The sequence below is a fragment of the Dendronephthya gigantea genome, unplaced genomic scaffold, assembly GCF_004324835.1.
Source record: "Dendronephthya gigantea isolate DGI-Jeju-01 unplaced genomic scaffold, DenGig_1.0 000212F, whole genome shotgun sequence".
Lineage (NCBI taxonomy): Eukaryota > Metazoa > Cnidaria > Anthozoa > Malacalcyonacea > Nephtheidae > Dendronephthya > Dendronephthya gigantea.
The window spans coordinates 1-26408 of NW_021163222.1; the positions used below are offsets into that span (position 1 = coordinate 1).

The 26408-nt window shown below is 38.5% G+C and overlaps 3 protein-coding genes across 3 annotated transcripts; 1 reads left to right on the forward strand and 2 right to left on the reverse strand.

The window, feature by feature from the left end:
- Positions 1 to 4: 4 nt before the first annotated feature.
- Positions 5 to 2253, reverse strand: LOC114539676 (DNA polymerase subunit gamma-1-like; the record flags this gene model as incomplete). Its single annotated transcript, XM_028560285.1, has 3 exons — positions 1424 to 2253; positions 775 to 961; positions 5 to 187 (listed from the first exon to the last, which is right to left on the reverse strand). Coding segments are annotated over exons 1-3 (975 nt in total), but the record flags the coding sequence as incomplete, so codon positions are not given.
- Positions 2254 to 7626: 5373 nt separating this feature from the next.
- Positions 7627 to 26056, reverse strand: LOC114539669 (von Willebrand factor-like). The gene is made up of 21 exons (XM_028560279.1): positions 25978 to 26056; positions 25574 to 25652; positions 24899 to 25174; positions 22730 to 23371; positions 22128 to 22283; positions 21628 to 21753; positions 20940 to 21230; positions 19923 to 20402; positions 16148 to 16391; positions 15441 to 15496; positions 14551 to 14655; positions 14107 to 14226; positions 13780 to 13902; positions 13348 to 13620; positions 12596 to 13072; positions 11545 to 11788; positions 10700 to 10755; positions 10478 to 10582; positions 9971 to 10087; positions 8801 to 9105; positions 7627 to 8185 (listed from the first exon to the last, which is right to left on the reverse strand). Exons 4-21 carry the CDS (start codon positions 23331 to 23333, stop codon positions 7886 to 7888), a joined length of 4182 nt encoding a protein of 1393 aa, XP_028416080.1. The 5' UTR covers positions 23334 to 23371; positions 24899 to 25174; positions 25574 to 25652; positions 25978 to 26056; the 3' UTR covers positions 7627 to 7885.
- Positions 16848 to 18336, forward strand: LOC114539671 (amine sulfotransferase-like). The gene has a single exon (XM_028560281.1). It carries the CDS (start codon positions 17101 to 17103, stop codon positions 18013 to 18015), a length of 915 nt encoding a protein of 304 aa, XP_028416082.1. The 5' UTR covers positions 16848 to 17100; the 3' UTR covers positions 18016 to 18336.
- Positions 26057 to 26408: the final 352 nt, after the last annotated feature.

The following is a 26408-nucleotide window of genomic DNA, read 5'->3' on the forward strand; positions in this document are numbered from 1 at the left end:
CCAACTCTTTACCGCCACAATACAACTGATAAACATCTTGTAAATTATTCAAGCAGCTAATGTCCATCCAATCCTCCTTCTCAGACTTGCCCACAGTGGCTGCCTTAGTCATGTTACGTTGCAAACCCGTAAGGCCTGATATACACATGTGCAAACTTAGTGTGTCAATGAAATACATCTTCGGTCCCTGAAAATTGAAATTCATTTACTTGAGGAGACTGCTAGCCATTTCAGTATGCAAATTATTTACAAGATTCATGAATTTTATATCCCCATCCCTCAAGATCATTAGAGTATCCCTTATATATTACATGAAGGGCCATAGCTAGAAGCTTATTTGGAAGGTATATATATATATATATATATATTATATATATATATAATATATATATATATATATATATATATATATATATATATATATATATTTGCCTGATGATCGTTTCAGAAGAAACGTGAAACACAGAGTGTAGCGAACAATATATTTAAAATTTTGTAATATTTCATTGATTTTAATATATATATATATATATATATATATATATATATATATATATATATATATATATATATATATATTCATATATAGGTCTTATGCAAGTCTGATTTCTTTTATTCCTAAGGGTATATAAACATGAATTTATATATATATGAATTAATATACACATTCATAGTCTAGCAGTTAGTGGTTTTGGTTTGGGACAAATTACATGTACATGTACTGTTTGCATGCATATTTTTCTGGGTTGACTGTAGAATTAAAAAGCTTCAAACCTTGATCAAATATTGTTCCTTAATGAAACTGCGATCATAGCCCACAGAATGGCCTATTACAAGCTTCTCCTGCCAAATGTTGCCTTGATGTTGTTCTAATTCAAATGGAATCAAGTCTGGCATCTTGGGGTGGAGAAACCACTGATAGCTCCTCTCTTCAACAAGCCGATGACTCACCCAGGAGTACCTGATTTGATCAATTAAGAATCCATGTGTTAGTTGCAAATTTCAAAACAAAGTTATAAATGAACTCTGTTCTACTATAGGAAGCCTGGTCAATGTGTTTACATCATACTATCTTAAGATACCAGTACCATGACATAGTGACATTTATTGACAATTTGCATGCCCCGTCTATAACACCAAAACCTAATTTCCATTTGACCAACATTTCAATGATGTCATATCATGATTTCCCCAAAAGTTCTCTAGTATTAACAAACATAGAAACTATAATAACGCATGTTAATAATTGTAAGGAGACACAGCGGGGGAATCTGTGTGGACATCTTAATGCATATCATTTGGTACCTTATAGGCTTATACTCTTGTACCCAAGCTCATGATATATACCTTGTTTAGAAAAGGCTAACAGGAAAACCTCTATTACATCTAAAGGCTGATCCTCTTTATAATTAAAAAAGCATACCAGTTATCTGGTGTTGCCATAACTGCCAGGGTTGGAAACTGTCCTTCATTGACACAAACCTCAACATCAAAAACCATTGCATCACCATCAGGGCACTCCACAGGCATACCAACTATAAAATCACCATCATGAAAATATTTTGTCCACCCAGGCTCAAAACACCATTCTTTTGGTCTTGATGGTAAACTAACTTGGGAAAGTCGTTTGGCCATTTCTACATAATTTCTAGTCTGTTCTTTGGCAATAATCTCAAAATGTTCTTCGATATTTTGGCCCCGAAGTTGTGGCAACTTGAAGTCTACATCAGGTATCAGGCTTTTGTGTCTACCATGAAGATTATGCCTCGATAAGTGGTCAATACTTTTATTAATTTCAACATTCTCAACTTCACTTGTAACATGCCCAAAAATTTGATTGTGAAGGGACTTTGAGAGCATTTGAATGTCAAGTGGATTATACCGGGCTTGGTATAGTTTGGAGGTTGATGTGAAATACCTAATATGCATAACAAATCTGCAGGGAACAAGTTTTGTGCTGCTGTGATGATCATTGGGTCGAAGACCAAAATATGGGAGTCGTCTTTGAATTCCAAGAAGCTTAGCCATTGTCCAACCGATTTAAATTCGACTATAAAGTATAATATAAAGTTAGGTAACTTTTACCTACAAATATGTATACAGTCCAAATGTCCAGTTTCATGTTCTTTATGAGTGAAGTAATACATAAATCCATCAATATCAAATTGCGAAACCGCGATTTAAATACTGTCCTCTTAAAATTTCCCAAAAAAAACCCGAATCTATACGTTTTATTGAACACTAGTTCATTCATAGAATTCTGTTTTATTTATTTTGTTCTGCGCCCTGTGTTTCCCGCCAAAACTTCCATGTGAGATTTTCCAAATTTCACAATATCATTTAATAACAACCTCGTTTTGATGTGCATCATCAACCATAGCAAAGCTTTTACACCCCAATTATCATTCTAGTGTCGGCCCTGTAGCCCTGATTCCCACGCTATTATCTTGTTTAAAACCCCAATGGCAGGGAGGGGTGTCGTTAGATTATATGATCTAGTGATCACCCAAAGATTAAATTCACTTCAACTTTAATTCACAATCATTAAATTCAGGCCAGTGTCTCATGACTAGCCTGTGCACAGCCTGAATTACGCCCGTAATACAAAAGCGTATGCTTATTGGATAGTGCGATCACAGAGGAAATAATTGGAAATAATAGATACAGAGTCCAACTAGTGTACCCACTTTTTCAGTGCGCATGCCCGTCAAGTGCCTAAGATGGAAAGTATAAACAATTGCCGAGCATTTTAGTTGCAATGCACTTGCCGAGCATGCGCAGTTGCTTACTTTTAGCTCACGTACACAAAAAAGGTGGGTACATAAAAACGTCACTTTTAATTACAATAAATTACTGTGCGCAAGCTAGTTAGATCTCTGTATCTATTGCTTACTCTGTTGGTCCAATGGAGGTGTAGCCAAGGTGTACTCCATGGCACTATCCAATAAGCATACGCTTTAGAACTCCAAGAAATTTCGGCCAATGGGACACACTTACTTAGAATCGAGCATCTTTGCTAGGGGTCGACAAGCTATTGTGCGAGTTTTCCCAGGGCGTAAGTAAATCAGCTTGTGCACAGGCTACTTCATGACTTGATCAGGGCACAAACCAGTAGGCAGTGCATATAAAACTCGCGTAGTAACAATATTTTGCATGCTATGTTCTCTACTGTGGTGACATAAAAGTAAGAATGTTTTAAAAAAATGAACTGATAATAAGACAGTTAACCGCGTAGAAACTTGTAGAGAATGAGCAGTATGGCAGCTGCAATGCCCATTATAATCCCCTTGTCTCCATCAGTCAGGGTTTGGGCCTTTTTGAGACCAATTTCCTCCAAGTAGAGGTTGCAGTAGTCGTGGCAGTTGTTGGTCCACTTGAAATACGAGCCAAAATTCTTCATGATTGCGACAGCCTTTGATATGAGGTCACCAGAAGTTGCCTCGATTTTGCCGAGATGAACAAGCTTATGTTTGTTAGCTGATGATATTTTCATTGTCACCGGATAAATTCGCTTTACTCCATCAACTGTTAGGAAGCCAAGCTCGACGGAAAAGAAGCGGTTTCCGTCAGGTGATAACACGATGGATTTATGGGCACCAAATCCACTTGCTTTTATGGAATAGACTTGAAATTCCTTTTTCTCTTGCAAGTCGGGGATTGTGCCATCTCTTAGCAATTCTTTTAGCCTGTCAGTATAACGCCGGAGAAAATCCTCGCCTTCGAGCATCGGTTCAGCGAATTTCTCATGCGAAATATCAGACATGTTGAACTAAATGGAGTGAAAGCGAAAATAAGCTACAGTACCTATAAATTATTATAACGAAAGCCGGATTTACAGAATCGGTCGCTGTAGACTAAAGTCCATATTTTTGGTCACTATATAAATGAAGCCTTTTGAAGGCTTATAATCACAATTCACAAACGATAAATTACAACATTTTTTCGAAATCATATTTCTATATAGTCTCATATTCCAATATAGCTATGTATATATTAGTTTGAAATTTTAGACTAACAGTTAAAGGGATTTCTACGAAAACCGGTCCTTTGTGTGTTCTTATTCTTTCTTGGAATTGGTTCGCCAGAAGTTTGAAATGAAACTCGACTAAGCAGTCACTATAAATTGAAATATTATCAAAACTAGTGAATGTATTTTTAAATCGGCATAGTTATAGAATAACAATCTCTCCTAAATTATTATTTGTTTCTGCTAAACCACATAGTCATAGGAATGATAGGATATAAAGGAATAAACTTACAATTATTTTCTATATCCGCTGAAAGTTCATGTTATAGCATGTATACAGTATACACAATCAAATTAATTTTCTTTGTCTCCTGCAAAAGCATATCCGTCATGTTTCGGATTTCGGAACATCTTATAACAAGTTCATTAACTATTTTTAAGCCCACTTGGCTTACGAAATATGATCTCAAGCGTTTTCGGTTGTTATTTCAAAACACCGGAATTACATGATTAGTCAACATACAATGTGAACCTGCAAATAATTTATAAAGCCACAGGCAGCGTAGGCTATCTTTAAAAGGGGGAACGGGGAATGGGGGAACGGGGGAACGGGGAATCGGGGAATATCGGGGAATATCGGGGAATCGGGGAATATCGGGGAATATCGGGGAATATCGGGGAATATCGGGGAATGGGGGAATAACGGGGAATAACGGGGAATAACGGGGAATATCGGGGAATAACGGGGAATATCGGGGAATGAAGGAATAACGGGGAATATCGGGGAATATCGGGGAATATCGGGGAATATTAGATTCACACAGCAAATTTTTAACAATTAATCATCCCAATGTAAAAGTAGCATGGCGTGTTTAAAAAGAATAATGTTAGACTTTTTCTACCGCAGTCCAATAATACAACATATCAAAGTATCACAACCTAAATAATAATGCATTATCTGGTCATAAAATTAGGAAATATTTAGGACGGAGGACCTAAATATCGGGAAAAACTCGACGCAGACGGGAATTCAAATTCCCACTTACAACTTCGGTCCCAAAGCCTGGTTTTCATATATCCACATATCAGCAGAATTTATTTTAGTACTAGTAGACGGATTTCCGTCTGAGACGAAAAACTTTATTACTTTACTTTTTATTTCGCACGTTATTTTCGATCGGAGCATATTGAGAGACTTACTAATGAGTTTGGTTTAGACGTTAATAACTGAACCGTGAAACCTTAAGAAATATATGTTTTGAAAATGAATATAAGTATTTGTATCGACTATTGACATTGATTATTAGGTTTGATAACTTAGGTTGTGTTAATGCATGAAAAAATGCAAATGTTATGTTATGTTATGTTACGTTATGTTCTTTTAGGTACTGGTATTTAATGAAGTTACACCATAGTTAGTGTCAAACGGTCCTCCGTCCTAAACATTTCCTAATTTTATGACTAGATAATGCATTATTTATTAGTAGGTTGTGATACTTTGATATGTTGTGTTATTGGACTGTGGTAGAAAAAGTCTAACATTATTCTTTTTAAACACGCCATGCTACTTTTACATTGGGATGATTAACTGTTAAAAATTTGCTGGGTGAATCTAATATTCCCCGATATTCCCCGTTATTCCCCGATATTCCCCGTTATTCCCCGATATTCCCCGATATTCCCCGATATTCCCCGTTATTCCCCCATTCCCCGATATTCCCCGATATTCCCCGTTATTCCCCGTTATTCCCCGATATTCCCCCATTCCCCGTTCCCCGATTCCCCGTTCCCCCATTCCCCGTTCCCCCTTTTAAAGATAGCCGGCAGCGTACGCCGTCATTAACACATCAAGAAACATAACAAGAGCTTACCTTCTTGGTTACCTAATTTGATTTGAATCACCTTAGCGGAACCGCCAAATCAAGTCTTATCAAGTGCTAGAATAAGCCGTCGTTTATATGTGCCGTATTGATATTGCTTGTTGATACGTCATTTCTCGTCATCACTTCCTGGTAATCTAATTCGTAGTATTTCATATGTCTGCTGACTGCTGGCATATGCTTAGCAACGGGAATCACAACAAACTACGACATAAATCATGCAAATGACCCTATCTATGCATGGAAGCCTCCAACAGAAGTTATCGTAGAGAATCGTATAGTAGTGGAACTGTTCACTCTATAATGCATACGCAGGCTATAGCCCTTTCCACTATTGCGTTCTTTTAGGCGCGAAGAACTTTAAATGCTTCCAAATTAGTATTATTTAATGAATGGGTCAACGAATGCTCTCTTTCGATTCATTCAGCTGGCTTTTCAAATACGAAGTGGCTATTCGTACTGGAACAGTACGCCGAGTGTGATTTGCTATTCGTACTGCATTCGAAATGTTTCTTCCAATTGTCGCAATAATAAAGGTTTTTATCGACTCTTGTAATCGTACCTTTATAAAGGGACAGTAAGCGATTGCAACAAACGTTATTTTCGTATTGGAAATCGATGTTTGAATCCTCGGCATACCGTACGGCGTACGGCCGAATGAGACTTGTAAAATTTTTCATAGTTTTGTTTTTATTCGTGTGGGCACACGCGGGCGCGCGAGACCATAAAGGCCGAAATACGCACACCGGACGCGAATTTTCAGATTTCTGTGGCAGACAAAATGAATTCTAAAAGCAAATTTTGCAAGGTATGGGCGCCAGAGCATTCAAAGTATACTATCGTTAAGTAACCTTCAAGACATGATAAACTTTACTAGCTTCTGGTGAATGAAAAACTCTCGGTTTGTGTGGACAGGCCACACAAACCGAGTTAGTGTCGGCCTTAACGGCTACCCGCTCGCGCGCCCGCGTGTGCCCACACGAATAAAAACAAAAGTATGAAAAATTTTACAAGTCTCATTCGGCCGTACGCCGTACGGTATCCCGAGGATTCAAACATCGATTTCCGATACGAAAATAACGTTTGTTGCAATCGCTTACTGTCCCTTTATAAAGGTGCGATTACAAGAGTCGATAAAAACCTTTATTATTGCGACAATTGAAAGAAACATTTCGAATGCAGTACGAATAGCAAATCACACTCGGCGTACTGTTCCAGTACGAATAGCCACTTCGTTTCAAATATGACATATAAGGGTTTAGATTTTTACGGTCGTGTACGTGCGTATGCAAAACGCGACAGTGGAGAGCAGCCCCGTTAAGCTTTGTACACATGCACGACTGACTTGTTGAATCAGCTTCAACTTCTATTGTAAATTGCCGGTGTTTGAAACCGTTTTGGTATGAAAACAAATGTGAAAACGCTCGAAAACGTAACCGTGTGCACGTTGGGTTAAAGGCTGCTTTCCACTTAGGCGTTTTTTATACGCACGTACACGTACGGAAAATTTTAAATGCTTTTAAATTTTTATTATTTAACATCTAGGTCAAATAATGCATACTAAAATATGCAGAAAACTATGTTCCTTTGATTTATTCACTTAGTTTTTTCAAAGGTAACATGTATAAGGATTTAGACTTCTACGTGCGTGTACGTGCGTATGAAAAACGCGTAAGTGGAAAACAGCCTTACATGCATTGACAACGTAATAACCGCTTATGTTCCTTCTTTGCAAGCTCGGAAAAGCGCGCAAATTTTGAACACCAAAGCGTGTGCTTCAACTATAGATACTGCATTTATTCAGAAAAAATGTAACGATTAACTTAAATAATCAATTTGTAGAAAACACTACGTGCATGTATTTGTTAATTATAATTATGCAGGTCTTTCGGTCCGTTAACCCGGACTTCCAACAGTGCAATAAGTATTAAGTGTATTAATTGTAAGGATGTTCTCCATTCAGAGGTAACAAAATGAACGCTGATATTATGGCACATTTTTACTATGCTGTGGGTGAGTTTGGTATATAACACAGCTTCTAGCAGGCGCCTTGGACAAGTTTACTTGTGATTTTATTCAAATTTTCAAAATCAGCTTCAAACTGCAGTACTTGGTCAGTACTCTCATCCACACTTGCCAACCTTTGAAGGTTTTCCCGATATTTGTCAATAAAATCCTGGCCTCCCATAGCGACGGTGATAATTTTTACACCAGCGTCCTTTAACTTCTTTGCCTCCTCAAACTGATCAACCGAAGCCGTATCTGTCGCTATCCCGTCCGTAAACAATATCAAAACATCAGGAGCATCGCTCCGGTCCCCGTTTTTGCCGTTGAAGATCTGTGCAATCAACAAAAAACGTTTGTCACAATTGGGTGACACATTTGCAAGGGAATCTTGCTGATGGAAGTTCAATTATATAACTTATTATTATCTAGCATCAAATGTGGTATAACAACTGCCTAAATTTACAAAACACTTCTCGACGTTTCGACCTGAGGGCCTTCGTCAGGCAGCCTCGTACCCATTAATAGTAAAAAATAATGTTGCTTTCAGTTATTGCATAGAGGTCAGCTGAAAAAAACGCGAGCGCGCGAGGGTGCTTGGGGTGGTTTTGCCAAATTTAGCTTCCTCGCAAAAAACCACCCCAAGCACCCCTGCGCGCTTGCTTTTTTCTGCTGACCTCTATATAAGACCTGAATGCAACGTTATATATTTTGCTATTAAAGCGCCTGGGTACGAGGCTGCTTCGTCCGGAGAGTTAGTATGAGTTATTATTATCTATTATAATTATTATAGTGCATGGAAAAATATATTAATTATTGTTACTATATACAGCGGAATTATTAATTATTATAATTTACCCAGTATTGGCAAGCAAAATCACTGTAAGAGTAGCATGTGTGAAAGTTTGAAACACCATGCAGTTTCAACTGAAGAGTTTGAATTTCTTACCCCTTCCCTGGCTCTCTTCAATGCATCACCAGTTGCGGTTTTCAACGATGCAAGCCATTTCATATCATCAACACCTTCATTAACCGCGGCCAAAGAGGTTTTCTCGTCAAAATTGAATTCAATTTTTGTTTCAGTTGCTCTCCCAAACTGCATAAGGGCTATTCGTACCTTGTCAGGCCCGATAGCAAATTTTTTGTTCATCTTTTTTAGTCCTGCTTTGATCTTTTCAAAGTTAGTTTCTCTAACACTGCCTGAACCGTCGACTATATAGAGTATGTCCAGTTTAGTGTCCATGCATTCTGCATCTGTAAAAGACGTCGAAACGCATAACCTTCTATAGCCGATTCTCATTTGTTGGACCATTGGGAGGATATGCATGTCAAAATTTGCAAGTAAACTTTTTCACACATGCATGTTTTTAAATCTTTCACAGTAAGACTGAAACTTTTAAATTATTATAGTGATGTGACGTAACTGAGTAACCAGTAGCGTAGCCAACCTGACGATTTGTCCCGCTATGCTAATATTTTGGTGTTCATTGACTGTGAAAACAATAAATTTCTAAAGAAATGAATAATTATAATAACTCGAAATTTACATAGCGGCAGAAAATCAGTCAGGTTGGCTACGCCATCTGTGAGTAACGTTTAAAAGCAACTTAACATGAGATGTGCATTTGAGGACTATTGACATAACCCTCCTTTGAAACTCACTTAAACCTGTACGCTCAACTCGCTTTCTATGAATGAAATAAATTCTTTTTTGCGAATATACGGCTCCATAAATAAAATATAATTGCAATTACGTTGAAAGGAAGGAAGTTTAACGCTTTATTTAACTCAGGGTGGAGTTTTGAACTGAAAAGCATTGCATTCGTAAAGCAAAGTGACATGGAAAGCTTTATTCAAAGGCAAAACAACATATCTGTCAAAGTTCGTTTTATGCAGTTTAACGCAGTCGACCGCTCGTAATAAAAAACTACTGCTCCATCGTTTTCATTCAGCTTTATATACGAGATTTTATCAACATCTTGGTCGAACATTCAATCTATTAACTTTGACGCACACATGTGTATTTAAATACTCGACGATCACACAAGTCATGCAGCGTAAGAATCGTACGAAAAATCCTATATATGCATGCATGCGTAAATTTAACAGAATATTATACCTGCACAAGTCGTTCCAATGAACCCATCGGGACACTCACACGTGAACGAGCCATCCTTGACGGTACAAACACCGTCGTTTTGACATGGCTGTGAATCACATGGTGTTGGCTTTCGCTCTGAAAGACACATGCAAATAAGACCTAAGATATAGCTATATTAAAATGAATGTTAATGAACGCATTTTAAAGGTTGTCAAGCAAGAACTGGAAATCGATTTTTTTCTATTTCATAACTTGTCATTGATTACCATTGGCCATGCATGTATTTTAATCAAGACTACACACGATGAAAAATTAAACATTTGTTCCAAGACTTCAAAAAATATATTCAGCTAATAAAATTAATATAGGCGGATAATAATGTAAAGACGTTTAAGATAATGTCTACAGCCCCTAAATCTGTTGTTTTTGTGACATGTACAAATTGCACTCGTAAATCGATGAGCTCAAGCCATTCACACTCTTTCTGGCATGCCAAATGCGCAAAAAAAGCATGCAGTCACCAACCTTCGCACGTAGCTCCTTGGTATTCGCTTGGGCAATTGCATGAAAATGAATTTCCTTTCACGGAACATATCCCATCATTCTGACATGGAAACGAGTCACACGGACCTAAATCACGCGAAATTAGAACCACCCAAGATTGGAATACCTGTTTCAATGCATATGCCCTATTGCTTCCCCCAAAACAAAGAGGAATTATGTTTTAGCCTTGACTGGAAAGCGTACCTTCGTTTGAACAACTTCGGTCCTTCACACACTTTACTGCTCCCATATCACACGTGCTATTAGAAAGTAAAACAAGTAAAAATATGTTGGAGAGGTGAACGAAAGAAAAATTACAAATGATGAAAGCATGCAAGAACAACAGCGATCAAAACCGCAACAATACTTCATACAGTTGCATGGCAACAATAATTCATGACTGATTGTTATTATAGTTATATCATCTCTGATTAAAATTTCGCGGCTAAGTTTCATTTTTTAAGATGTGTAATTTTGCTTTTGTTAATATTTTGCCTACAGAGTGTGACCAGTATATAGCTATAATATACCAATATACACCCCCGTTCCAAATAGCTACGGCCCTAGCTGAGCTTAGCACATGTTACTCCCTCAAAATCAAGTTGCTTGTTGTGTGCTAAGCCACAATCCTGGCCAAGACCATCGACTACACTCTGAATGATTTGCACTTTTTTACGCAAAACATTAATATTTCTGTTTCGTTCCCCCCCTCGCCCCCCTAATCAATGTTGAATCTATGCTAAATGCTTGAATGATTTATGACACATCACTCAACATTGATTTGTGGGGAAAACTGGGGGAGAATTTTGAAATAAATCCCGCGACTGCTGACTGTAGTGTCAATTAACACAGAGTGTCGTCAATGTTTTGACCAGGATTGCAGGGAAGGGAACTTCAAAACGAACTTGTGCGTATGATTGGTTATCTTCGCCATCAATTCATTAAAGATTGTAATGCAAATAAAACAATAATAATAACTACAGCAGCAAATAGTGACAATATCAGCAATAACAACGACAAAAGACATTATATTCTTTCTCATTACTAACCAAGTTTTGCAATTTCCAACTTCTGTACTCTCGCCTGGTTGGAGTGTTTTCCCCTCAAATTCACATGAACACTCAGAAATTGAAATACATTTACCATGATCGCTTAGAACCGACCCAGGAGGACATTGACATCCGGGAACACATTGCTCGTTGCATTTCGTAACACGTGACAAGTCGCGACAACTTTGCGCGCATGACGAACCGCACTCAGTGAAAATTTGACCAGGAATTTTACACTGCTGAACTGAAATCACAGAAAAAGAAATTATTTAAAATGCACTCGCAAAATTTTTCTTTAACTTACTCTACCTACGCTCCTCTACCTTACCGGGAAATTATTAATTTGGATGAGAAATATTAAAGCCCAACATACAACCTCGCATTTCTGGCTACCAGGGCCAAACATAAAAAAACAAACAAAAGATAATTTCAACCATTTAAAACGGTATAAAAATATATTGATAGTGACATTTCGTAACTGTCATCGTGTTGTAACGTTTCTAGTCCTCATACGTACTGTTTTGTCCTTACGTTGCCCTTAGCTTCTACCCTTTGTAAATTGATACCTTGTAAATATATGTATTACTAGTCTACATATTCAAATTTTGCATGTAAAGGTCTATGGAAGTCTTAAGTTAAGAGGAGACGTCACTATAAAAATATTTTATACTTTTAAACTGTTGAAATTGTCTTTTTTGGCTTTACTAAAAGCACTATGTTGGGCTTTAATATTTATCATCCGAATATGCTTTCCGCCCGGCACGTCTCTGGCAACAGTATTGAATTAATAAACCATACAAAATTCACCATACAAAATTCACCATACAAAATTAACCATACAAAATTAACCATACAAAATTAACCATACAAAATTAACCACACAAAATTAACCATACAAAATTAACCATGCAAAATTCACCATACATAATTCACCATACAAAATTCACCATGATTATTAACTAAAAACTACAAAGTTGTTACATGCTATAATATGGGGTAAAAACGCGGCTAAAGCGTCTCTTGCTTTAGTTGTCACTTCGTTGGCACTTACCACATTGAGGAAGCGGCAGAGAAGCCACGGTATTTCCAACAAACCTCCAGTCAAGCACGATAGAATTTCTGCTGCAGATCTGACTGTACGCTGCAAACGAATCGCACACACATAGCATCGGGTCCTTGCATCTGCAGGCGTCGAATTTGCAGTCAGCTATGAAATCATTTGGATTCACCTTCGCATTACACGTGGAAAATGGTGGTTTTTTCATCAGCTCGCACTTCGCCACGATCTTTGCAGCGTCGCTGTTCGCGGCCACACAACTACCCACAGGGGGTACACACGGATAGTCTTTCGCGTTGATGGTATCATCCGCTGGATTTCCATTGTTGTTGCCACAAAGTCCGCACGTTTGCCCTCTGTACTTGCTGGGGATGACCACTGTCACGCTGTGACGACAGTCCCAACGCACTGTAACTCCAATATCAGTGGTCACGTGGAGCCACCGCACGCTTGGGCTTGTAATAACAAAACCTGTGGCATGGTATAGAACAAAAATGAAAATTGATACAGAAAAATACTCAAGCTAACGATCGATATATTCAGGTTTAAATTGCCATGGTAACTATATGAAAGGTGTCAGCATGTCATTCATAAAACAATTTTTTCGATCACTTATATCATAAAACATGTTTTTGACATGCACGTTCGTCATGCATGTCGCATCAAATTAGTATGTACACTGCACAGGCATCTCTCTGAAAAGTCATGGTGTATAGGCTGAATTTAAAAACAAACAAAAAACCTGCCTTTTCGTTTCAGAGGGAAATTCTTGATCTTTGCCCCGTTCACGATGGCCGTTCCCAGTTCCCGCGTCAACTTTATCTCGACACCATCGATCTGAATTCTCACAAATGAAACGCATGCAGCCGAGCGCCCGCAAGCCAAGTTCTTCGTCCACACTCTAAAGAACTTCCCTGGACCACAATCTTCGGCAAAGATGTATTCACATTTTCCTTGGAAATCGATTCTTTTGTTGTCAAACGTTGTGTAATGTGGGTCACCAACAGCTCTACATGATGCTAAGGAGAATTACACAACATTTTTTAGCAGTTACAATATTTTTACCAGTCTGTTTATCGGAGACTGAAAGATATTTACCCCTCCTCGACCCTCCCCGACCCCCCCCCCCTCCTTCCTACTCCCCTAACGTCCGTTTTAATTTTATTCAATCATCTTACACTGCTCATCCTCGCAATTTGTGCCGCCAAAGAGCACAGGACATTTACAGGAATATCCATTTCCGATCACACGACAAACGCCCCGGTTAAGGCAAGGATTGGGAATACAAGGATTTGGTGGTTCTGCGGGAAGAAAAAACAATGCTATTTATTAAACAGAGCCTGGTTCACGAGACATGTTCGAATTAATATCGGTAGCCACAGTTCATACACATGCAGTCTGATACCAGGTCAGCCACTCGAAATGAAGTGTCTTAATCATGAGTATAGCCGAGTCTTGATTGTACTAAGTTTTTTCTCCAAGTGTACACACAAACCGCTTCTTACTTTTCTCACATGTCCTGCCAATGAAATTATTTCTGCACTGACAGGAGAATGAGGCTCCTTCGTTGCTACAAATCCCATTATTTTTGCACGGCGACGAATCGCATGGCTGCGGTTTCGGCTCTGTACAAGGAGGAAAAAGAAAATAAAAAAAGATGGAAACACATACTGAACTAAATGTTCAAAATGAATTAACGAGAAATGTTAAAGCTTGCTTCGGCCAAATCGGGCAGATGGGGTTGTCTTTAAAGGGCTGGGGCCAGTTTTTCAAAGCTAGGTGGCTCCAAAAAAATTAAGGATCTGTATAAGGATTGTCAATCAGCCATGAAGCAAGGGTTCCGGAATTAATCGATCAGGTATAAGATGAGTAAATGAATACGCCTCCGCCCTCCCAGCTATTCCAGCTTGGAATGATGGGTTTGTGCATGATAATAGGTTGGTACCTACCATCACATGTCTCCCCTTGGAAATCTCCAACACATTCGCATTTGAACAATGCTCCGTTCTCCGTGCATTTTCCATTATTTTTGCAGGGGAAAGATTCACATGGTCCTAGAAAGAAAATTTAAAATGCCTATATCCAAACATAATAAGGCTATGTGCGTCATTTTCGAGCGTTTTCAATTTTTTTGTTTATTTTATCATTGTTTTTGACGCGCTGTCCACACGATCCAAGGAAAAATATGCTTTATATTAATTGTAAATCAGTTGACAGTGTTTGAATTGTTTGGTCATTGAAACGCTAATGAAGTCGCGTTTGTACTACGTGCTTTGACCTGGTCCAGGCCTAGATGTGAACGTTGTTTATATATCCCGGTCCAGGCCTGGTCTAGGCCACAAAACCAAGGCCAACAGTAGAAGGTGACCTGGACCTGACCTGGGGCAATATTCGGTAATGTGAACAGGCTTTACCTAGTCCTGACAAATTTTAAACTTAATAGTATGATTTGTATAGAATACATTATAGTATTATCACTTTTCGGCGTGTTTTGGGTCTTTTTCCAAGTATTTTGTCAAAGGGTTTGGCTATCCGATATCATCAACAAGGAAGACAGTGTGAACGTGGCACATATTACCTATAGACTTGTCCTAGACCTGGTCCAAGCCAGGTCTAGGCCTGAAGTTTAAACGCGGCTATTAGTCTAAGAATGAGGCTTATATATGAAGGTTAATTGTTTGCTTGTATGTGGGAACGAATCGCCTTTGTCAGGACAGAAGACGATCCTGAAAAGTATTTTATTACGTTTACATTATAGAAAGGAACTTTATTTGGAACATCAAAATTAAGTTTCTATTTCTCTATAGGCTCGAAAGATTCCGAAATGACTCGTTCTTACCTTTCTCATTACAATCTCTATCATCAACGCAAGCCATCACCCCAGATGTACAAGTGCTGCAAAAGAGACATATCTATTTCATTTTTTGAACGCCTCACCTCGAGCAATTGGCTTTTGACTTAATTTAGGCAACTGGACTGGGGTAGAAATATATCTCAATTTTTGTTCTTCATTTGACTTGCTCCCACGAGCTGGTAAAAATTTACATTGTTTCAAACACGGAAAGCATTTTGGTAAACGTATAATTCTCATCTTGGGATTGCGTAAATTAACTAATTGAAAATCAAAACCAATTTCTCGTTATGCATATGTATTAGCCATGTCCCAAACTCATGGATTCCATATTGCATGAAAGGATGAAATAAAAGTACGCATCTAAGGTGGATGTTTATGTCAATACGAAATAATTCATTTTTTAAATTGAGTAATGCAGATAGAATATTCTTTAAACAAATGTGAAAACATACGGATTATCAAGCATAAGTACAATCGTACTATCGGGTATATTCTGCCTAATGAATAAGTTCAATTCATGAGTGAAAATTAATATATTCAGTCATACATTTCAGTTTGCATGCTTTCTGACCTTATCAGTATATACCCACATACATGGTATGCCAAAAATAAAACATAATCTGAAGAAGGCAAATAGGGGAATCGAGGGTTCAGATACTGTGAACTATGGATATTGCTTGATCATATCATACCAAGTTTCACATTTCCCGACTTCAACCGCATCTCCCGCTTTGATTTCCTGCCCTTCGTACTGGCACGGACATTGAGCAATCGGAATGCATCGCTTTTCATCGTTCAGAAGTTGGCCATCCGGGCACTGACATCCGGGTATGCACTCCTCACTGCACTGAACATCACGTGCTAGATCACGACACGTTCTTTCGCACGCCGAGCCGCATTCCTTGAAAATCTCGCCAGAGTTTTCACACTTTTTCGCTGAAACAATTTATAATGACTTTATTTTCGATGTTGAAAAGCTTAATTCTGTTTTAGTATGATCACCATTGTATATTTGTGCAAATATCTATATAGCTGTAAAAGACATTCTTCCTGCCAGGTATATATGGTCTAGTTAATAGCGGGCACGCTTAAATATTACTAATCTACACGACGCAGACGTTATATGAAAACAGCCGCTAGAAATCCAGTCCGGTCATTAGTTTTAATTAAAGCACTGATTATTTTTTTTTACCAAAAAACTGCAGACATAACGGCAGTAATACTTCATGTATATTTGGTGCATCTTATTTGACTAAACTCACTATTGCGCATGCCCTCAAAATGCGACGTAGATGCAATTCAGTCCATTTTACACACCAAAGGAAATCCGGAATCATCGTGCGCGTTTTTTGTGAAAATTGCGACTGGTTTTGCAATTTGAGTGGACTCGAATGTCGACGTTTACAAAATACATTATTCGAACAAAAGACAAGACATTCGAGCGTGCGTTGTTGAAAGTTGAGTGATGAAATTACATGTTGTGACGAAATATTGAACATTGAGTATCAACATTGATTTTTGGCGGCGATGGAACGCCATATTAATTGTGTTGAAGAGGAGAGTCAGAGTTACATTTGGGCTTAACACGGGCAAAAGATAACCGAAAATTGACGATATAATAGTTGAACATAGCCACACGTATAACATGTCGAGTTTACAGGAGTCAAGTGCAGCGATGGCATTGTTAAAAGATAAACTTTCACGTTACATGACAATCGAAGGGATCGAATATGGCATGAAATTTGTTCCTCGATCGACTGATGTGATTATTAGCACTTCGCCGAAATGTGGCACGACCTGGATGCAACAGATTGTTCATCAGTTAAGAAGTGGAGGTGATATGAGCTTTGCAGATATCGATGACGTTGTGCAATACATTGATATGGCTTACGACCTTGGGCAAGATCTCGATGCCGAACAGAAATATCAACCGAGATGTTTCAAGACTCACTGTTCCTACGAAAACTGCGCAAAGGGCGCTGGCAAGTACATTGTCGTCTTTCGAGAGCCATGCGCAGCTTTCTACAGTTTATTTGATTTCTTCCAAGGAAGATGTTTTAAAACTGGTGAAATATCAGTTCATGAATTCGTCACCGACGCACCAACTGGCGAGAGTTCGAATTACTTCAAGCACATTCTCAGCTGGTGGCCACAGAGAAATGATCCCAATGTGTTGTTTCTGTTCTATGAAGAAATGTTGGAAGATTTGGAATGTTCAGTCAGAGCGATTGCATCCTTCATAGGCATTGATGATGAAGCACGTATAGCGAATGCTGTGAAGATGAGCACGTTTGATTTCATGAAACAAAATCAAGACAAGTTCGCATGTCATAGCGTAGCTCGTGCTCGAAATAATATAATGGGGTTTCCTGAAGAGACCCGGTTGCAACGCGTTGCGACAGGCTCTGCTACGAAAGCCCTTGAGATGATGGAGGAGTGTACCAAACTAGATATTCAAAAAATGTGGACTGAGACGATTGGTAAAGAATTGGGCGTTCAGGATTACAACGAATTTAGAGAAGCTTGGAAGAAGTATTTCTCTGTAAAACAGGACCATTAACTCGTGACTGTTATTAGCAGTGTATACGACTTAATTGAAATATTTCTGGACCATTGAAACATTAAACGTGAATAAGCTAACTCGTTGTAAAATTTCATGTAGCTACTATAAAAGAAAAACCGCATATTTAAGTTATGCGCAGATAATTGGATTTGAAACATTAATCGGTGTTGAGATGATTGGTTATGGGGCAACGTTCAGGTAGTTATTATAATATTATTGAAACAAGACGGCTGTTCTGACGTTAACTCCGGCGTGCCGTGCACGTGCCTTCAACATAAAGCCTTCAATATAAAGTCTTCAATATAAAGTCTTCAATATAAAGCCACTGAACATAAACAATATAGTTCATACTCATTTCATTTATATGCCTTGCGAACCTAAATGTTGTTCGATCGCGACATTCTGAAGCACATCGTACTTTAAAAAGTATAGAAGTTCAATTTAAATAAACCGCATGATCACTTTGTCTTACTCTTACACTTTGGAGTTCGCGCTTATATTATCTTCAATCCTGTGGAAGCTGCGACGTGTCAACGCGCCCATAAACGACCACATCTTGTTAAACGGTGAAATAGCAGTGATTTTATTAAAATAGGACCAGAATCTACATGTATTAATTATATTCTTACCCCATTCTTACCCCATAAATGTAAACTTAATCGAACAACAACATCATTAGAACGGTTAATTGGTATTTGTTCCTCTTGGAAGAACTGCCGTATCATGCGAGCGAAATCAAATCGCGCATCGGAAAATTAGTCAGAGATTTTGAGAGCTGTGCACCACAACTCTTGGGAGACAAAAATGTGACGTAGATAAATACAGTCACATTCGCTTTTCAAATACTAGTATATTTCGCGCCAAAACACACTTGCGACGAAGAAAAATAATAAAAAAAACAAAAAAACAAAATCAAAACAAAACCTAGGCGAATGATATTCAACACGCGTTCAAAAACACCATATGACTCATTTCCATCATTCAAACGTTCGCATGCACAATCCAATCAAATCGTACCTGTGAACTCAAATAAGACTGGAACGCTCACTCTGTCGAAATTTTGAAACCAAGATGGCGGACACTGAAGCCTTTCTTGTAGGTATGATCCAGGCCTCCACGCGGAAATTTCGTAGGTAAAATGGCGACAATTTTTATTTTTCCTTTTGAAATTTCCACGCCGGAGGCCTGGATCATACCTACAAGAGAGGCTTCATGATCCGCCATCTTGGCTTCACTCATTAATGAGGGAAAGTCAGAGAGTGAGCGTTCCAGTCTTATTTGAGGTCACTGTACCTAAAAGAAAGTCCGTCATGATCTGCCATCTTGGCTTCACTCATTAATTCAGAGAGTGGGCGTTCCACTTATTTGAGTTCACTGAATCGTACTGACATACGATTACAATATCAAATTGAAATCCCACATACATATAGAGACAGCAAACTCCTTCGTTCAGGAAATGACGAGGATCTAAATTCTGTTTTAAGTTGGAACGCATAAAGCGAAATAAACTTGTCTATTCATTGAAAAAAACCCTGATCCGATGCGAAAAAAGTTTACATAATCCGGTCCGATCCAATCCGAAGGTGATGTAAGTATCATTGAGGAGAAAGACGAAATAGTGTCCTAAATCCGATTGGATCGGATTCAGATCAGATTCGTGCACCACCTAAATCGGTACTAAATCAAAAGCGGACCTCCATTCAGTTCAAAATGTGTTCAGTCAAGCTCATAGAAATAAGGTCAAGCTTATCTAATGGGATCAGTTCGCTTGACTATTTTAAAAGAAAGCGACCGCAAAACGTCGATCGAGCGACATTCCGCACTGAATGCAGATGCGCCTTTAGGATAACTTATGGGTAATAAGGATATCGAATTGGTAGTAGGAATAAAAACACAATACTCACCACAAGCTTTCAAAGATGGATACAAGAAGGATCCTGCAAATCTCCAATTAACAATCTTGCCATTATCAGCACACTGCTTGGAGTAGCTGGCGAAAGACGAACACACGCAATCGATCGGGTTCTCACATCTGCATACGTCATATTCACAATTAGCAATCAAATTACTCGGATCGACGGCCGAATTGCATGCTCGGAAAGGCGAGGACCTCATCAATTTACATTTGTCAATCTGAGATTTTGTGACGGCGTTTGGGACGCAGGGTCGTTCGGGGAGCGGTTTGCATCCTTTCGAAATTTTAGACAGCGGGTTGTCGTCTGTCCGCTTTCCGTTGTTGTTTCCACATAGTCCACATGTTTTTCCTTTGTGACGCTTATTCAGGGTCACTGTCACTGAATTTCTACAATCCCAGGTCAATTTCAGACCCACCTTATTGGAAGTCACGTATATTTCGCTGGAGCTAGGTTTCGTTACTTCATAATCTGGAAAAATATATTTTAGTCGTAAGATAAGGACTTATGAAAGAAACCTTAATTTACTATTCCAGCGAACAATTTTAATGAAATAGGAAAGAAAAACGAACTTTAAAAAACCTTGATCTTGTAAACTCAAACTATTTGCTTTTAAATAACAAGACAACATTTTTGCGGAGATATTTCGATCCTAATGCCAAGTCCTTGTCAAAGAAAAAGACTATTCACAAGCTTGCTATTTATACTATACAAATAATTACGTTCGCAAGGTTCGGCTTATTGTACACCTGTGTGTCCAGTTTCATACATTGCTGTCAGTGACGCAGTTGTAGTGATGCATACCGTATATGATGAACAAACACTTCCCGCACGCCAAGTGCCTGACAGATTATTTTGTAAGTGCAATAGCTTACAGCAGAAAACCGTCGGGCAGAACTAAATTTATGAATAAACACCCCCCCCCCCCATCACATTCGGAAATATTGCATCAGAGGTAATGGAACATATTACATTCTTTTTCCTTAGGAGAGCAATGATTTTCATTACCTGACTTCACCACAGGGAAATCGGAGGTCTTGACGCTGTTTATCAACACAAAATTGGCGTTTCTGGTCAGTTCAATCTTATCACCAGCTAGCTGTATCTTTACAGACTCCGTACACGAAACCCTAGATATGAAACCAAAGCCACACCTAACATTCTTTACAAAAACAACGAACTCTTTAGCAGGACCTCCGGCGCAATCTTCGGTCAAGACGTATTCACATGTTCCCATAAAGTTAAATCTCTTTTTGTCAAATGTAACATAGTGTGGGTCACCTCGTGCGTAACACGTGCCTGTAGAGCAAAAACGCATGACCAGTTAATTAAATTTAGGTTTCATAAAAACATTGCATGTTTGCATGCCAAGAGGAAGTTTGTGGAATGAAGACTGAGTTTAGCAGGAAATTTTGACCTTCAAATTGGTTAAACTTTTGCATGGAATTGATCCTACTACTTTTAATACAACCGTGATTCTGGAAAACGGCAGAGTTTAATATATCGAATGATTGGGGTTCCAAGAAGTACTTCTAGGAATTTTTGTAAGTAAATTTCAGCGATATCGAATAATTGGGTCTTAGGAATTTTGATGCATTCTGCAATTATCTACCAAATTGAATATAATGCTGGATAATGCTTTCGCATATGTTAATATAACGAAATTGAACTGATATTAAGATTTGACAAGTCTTACTTGATCCATATTGACATCTGGGGCCACTGTAACCATGTCTGCACTTGCAAGTCCATCTTCTCCCCCACCTATTGCATATCCCGCCGTTTAAACATGGCCGTTTGCTGCACGGGGAGCGCGTAATAGCTAAAAAAATATTGTTGCAATTAAGATTAGAACAAATTAAAAAACATGTCTATGTCCACAATCTTAACCCTCGTGTCCACCCCACTCTATCCGGTCTGGCAAAGTTAAACCGGAGTTGAAGATAAACCGGCGACAGGGGCAGGGACAGACTAATGGCACTGATTGGAATTCATCAGTCAAAAAGTCACAAATGCAAAAAATTAAATACGAGATTGGCAAAAAATTAGAATTAGTTTAAGATCGAAAATACTAAAGTATGGACCCCACTATAGGTGCTTAATATAGTTCTAAATGCTGGATCAGCCCCTGATAAACGCGGAAATAATAAAAATAACCTATTCTGCACTCTATGATTAACAGTTAATATTAGCTACCATTTTCACATTTTTTCCCATAATATCCTCGTCTGCATCGACACATGAACGTATAGGATTTTCTTCGACGCAATCTGATCTTTCTGCATAATCCTCTATTATGACAAGGTGAGGGTGAACAGGGGTTACCAGAGGGACGACGACGTCGACGTCGACCTAAGAAATACATCACATATTCAAATGACCCGAAAATGAGCCTCCTTTTAGAGGAAGCTCCTTTGTAAGGCTAATCAGGAGACGCTCCTTATTTTTGTAAGGCTAATCAGGAGACGCTCCTTATTTTTGTAAGGCTAATCAGTGGACGCTCCTTATTTTTGTAAGGCTAATCAGGAGACGCTCCTTATTTTTGTAAGGCTAATCAGTGGACGCTCCTTATTTTTGTAAGGCTAATCAGGGGGCACTTCTTTGTAAGGCAAGTGAGAAGTCGATCCTTTATCCTTTTGTTCATTTCCACACTATATTTCCGTAGAAAAACTCGACAGTCCCATTCATTATTTACTATTAGTACATTTAGTACAAACCAGTGTTTTCATGAACAGTGACAGGTATAAACAATTGATTGTTAATTTAAAATCGAATTTGAATTGAAGCTAATTTCTTACTTGGTCGACGTATGCGTATGCGTTTGCGTGATTTTCTACGGGATCGCACGCGAGAATTGCCCGCTCGTCTTCTACGGCGATGTCCTCTTTTGTAGAGAGTGCTTGGTTGAGACATCTCTTCTTCAGAGCGAGGCTCTAACTCCTCTTCTTCTTCAGAGCGAGGTTCCTGCTGCTCTTCTTTTTCAGAGCGAGGCTCGAGCTCGTCTACTTCCTCAGAGCGAGGCTCCAGCTCTTCTTCTTCTGCAGAGCGAGGCTCCAGCTCTTCTTCTTCTTCAGAGCGAGGCTCCAGCTCTTCTTCTTCTGCAGAGCGAGGGTCCAGCTCTTCTTCTTCTTCAGAGCGAGGTTCGAAGTCCTGTTCTTTAGAGCGAGGCTCCAGCTCCTCTTCTATTTCATAGCGAGGCTCCAGATCCTCTTCTTTAGAGCCAGGCTCCAGGTTTTCTTTATCAGAGCGAGGTTCCAGTTCCTTATCTCCAAAACTTTCTTCAGTTTCAAATGCTTCGTCTCTCATGGAATCGAAATCTTCCTCTCTGGTGGACGATGTTATCTCCGTGTGAAGCGTAAACACAAGGAATGCCAGCACGAAATACCGCGGGCTGAAGGCCATTTTGTTTAGAAAACACCAGGTTTGAAGGTTGTTACCACCTGAAAGATAGAGGCCAAGACAACTGAGAGCAAATTCGGGACAAAATTGTGATGCCTGCTAAAACATGGGGCATCAAAAACATGCGTAGACTTAGTTGATTGCTACCATTATGTGAAGAAATCTAGTCGGATCACGGTCGGGTGTACACGGAAGAACACAAACGAGTTATCCAGGAACTATAGACTCAATATATCATTACGCAAGACTGTGAAACATAATTTCAATAAGTCAAAAAACATCGTTTAGTTAAGAAATGCTGTCAAATTTGAGAAATGTATATAGCTCTAATAAATTCGCAAAATTTGTATTTTTGTTTATCATAACAATGCTTCGCGTATTTGCTATTGCATCTCTAGTTGCATCGTGTTATATGCATGTATGTTGCCTTATACAGGGGCGTGACTAGAATGATAATTGGGGGGTGTTTATTCATATATTCAGTTCTGCCAGACAAATTTCTAGCTATTGTACTTACAAAAGAAATCGGCGGGTAGTCGGGTAGAACCGCCACTCCTTAGATTAAAGTTTGGTCAACAGTTTAAATCATTCATTCCTAGAGACTTGGTTATTCCTTTGCATATGGAATGGTAGCAAATCCTATCTTACCAACGTTTTCTAGTTGAAAGTTCAATCAATAATATACCCAGCAAGTTCGTTTGCTTAATTGCTATAGTTATCGGACCTAACTTATCGTAAATCCAAGTTCCATTAATCAATACCCTGATTTAATCTTAAAATCTTAAGATCTTAAATTAGGGTAAGGGTGACGTTTATAATTGATTAAAGTGAACTTTAATCCTAAATCTAATCCTAACCTAATCTTAGGAGTTAAATTTGGGTGTTTACGATTTACTAAACCGTGGACTTATTACGTACTGAAATTGCAGCCAGGAGTAATCATTATATATAAGAGGAAAGGTTGACACTGGCTATAAAAACGTAAAACAACGTTTATTAAAAAAGTTAAAAGACGTTTTGGTCGAAAATCTAAGACCGTCGTCGGTTGAAATGGTGTTGAAAATATTATACATGCTAGTTATATACAAGTTGATGTTATTAGAATTTAGACTGAGTACTCATAACTCACTTGTTCCATTCAATGCATCGAGACAGACGTATTGGAAATATGAGCAGCTAAAATATATATATTTTTACCGAGATTGTATCGCATTCACAAGGCGATATTTAGTTCATCAGTGCGGTCACGGTCTATAGGCTATAGCCGCATATAGCCTCCTCCGTAGCCGTGTCCACATGCATCTCTTATGTGTGGTTATTTCATCAAGCTTTTAAGTGAGATAACTTCCAAAAGGTTCAAAAGCCGTACTGGCAACTGAAGCACAAAGAACTTTAAAGACTAGTAATACTGGTTGATATTTAAAAAAGACTTTGAATTACAACAAAACAATGAAATGGACACACTAATAATTATACATTTATGCTGCCCAGCATAGCATGCGCAGAGAATGACTGCAATATCATAATAACTTTTAGATCATATATAGATGTTATATTTAATTACTTACGCGAGCTTCAGTACTGTAGTCTTCGAAGTTACTTCACTAAAGCGAGGTGACGATTTGAGTCGCTACTCATTGAAACAAAACGTTTTAAACGTTAAGCACCTCCCAGAGAAGGCGGGTTCAAAACACACAGACTCAGTACAGTGATCGCGGCTCATTTCCTTGTCGGTATGTGCTACAATAATTATCTTTGTGGTAAAAATTCTATAGAGCGAAGAAAATGACGCTGTTGATGTCCAAAAATAGCCAGTCTTCTCTGTCTAATTGCGAACTCTTTGTCTGGAAGAAATTATGATATTAACTGAACTGGAAATCTTTTCAATTGACGTTAATCTAGCATTTTCCCTCAACGTACAGGCATGCAAAAAACGAACTTTTGGGAATGATTATACCGATTACAGTTGCTTGAAAAACATCCTTAGGCTTGTTATATATTCCAATCAATCAACTGTAAATAGATTTAAATGTGGTCAATAATCCCATAGAATCTATAGATGCAAGTGTAGCAATGATTACTCGATGATAAAGTGATAAAAATTTGAGAAATATGCAACGATAAATGATATTTTCTCAACAGAACTCACTCTGCTGAGATGGATTTGTCAGTAATTGTCCCTCGAAATGCTAGAAATCAACTAATCTTAGGGACTGAAAAATACAGATCTTGCAGACAATTACCCCATTCTTTAAATTACCAATTTTCAGTTAGGAGCATTTTTTAATGTCCCCCCTCTCTACTATACTCCTGTGATGATATCTGCAGAGATAAAACAGTCTTAAAATTAGCTATGCTGTAAGGTGAGTTGTGAGACTAATCAGGTTAATTTCTCAAATGCACGCCGTTACATCACCCAGATAACCGCCCAAGAACGAAGTAACCCTAACGTTAAAACTAAAACGTATACAAGGTTGTTTTAATACAAGAAAGCTAGAAAATACTCTTCTGGCGGCTGATGTGCAAAGGTTATGGTTCGGTTATTTCGTAGAATGTACAGTGTATATTAAATACTGGCTGGAATTCGCAAGACGGTTAATTACACGCGACACACGGCAGGGGCAATGTTAGCATCGCAACGTGTTACCTTTGGAATATATTATGATATGAAATATGATCATGATATGAACGAGAGTAATCCTGACACTATCTTCGAAATATTTCCCGGTCGACTTCATAATGGTGCCTAGGCACTGATTCGAGTAGCTTCATCGCCTGAAGAAACCACTCGTGAGGCGAACTTTGAACAAGCAACTTTGTATTGTAACCCCCAATTGTGGCCCTAAAGAAATTCAAAACCGATTAAACCAGCCTGCTTGTATCGTGTGTAAATTCTTGTATTCTTTTTACCCGGAACCGAGAACTCCTCCTCTTTTATTTTGTAAATTGTACTAGCAATCAGTCGGACACAGCTTTGCCGACAAGTTGAATAAACTGATGGCTGTAAACGAGATGTCTTCAGCCATGCGAAATTTACGCAATTTTCAATGCCGTTCCCGGCATTATTAGCTATATGCA

Coding starts and splice junctions, on each gene's coding strand:
- LOC114539671 (XM_028560281.1), top strand. CDS start 17,101: ATGTCGAGTTTACAGGAGTCAAGTGCAGCGATGGCATTGTTAAAAGAT.
- LOC114539669 (XM_028560279.1), bottom strand. CDS start 23,333: ATGGCCTTCAGCCCGCGGTATTTCGTGCTGGCATTCCTTGTGTTTACG. Junction 10,088..10,477: donor CCAAGGAGCTACGTGCGAAG/GTTGGTGACTGC, acceptor TGTGTCTTTCAG/AGCGAAAGCCAACACCATGT. Junction 8,186..8,800: donor TGAAGAGAGCCAGGGAAGGG/GTAAGAAATTCA, acceptor TTGATTGCACAG/ATCTTCAACGGCAAAAACGG.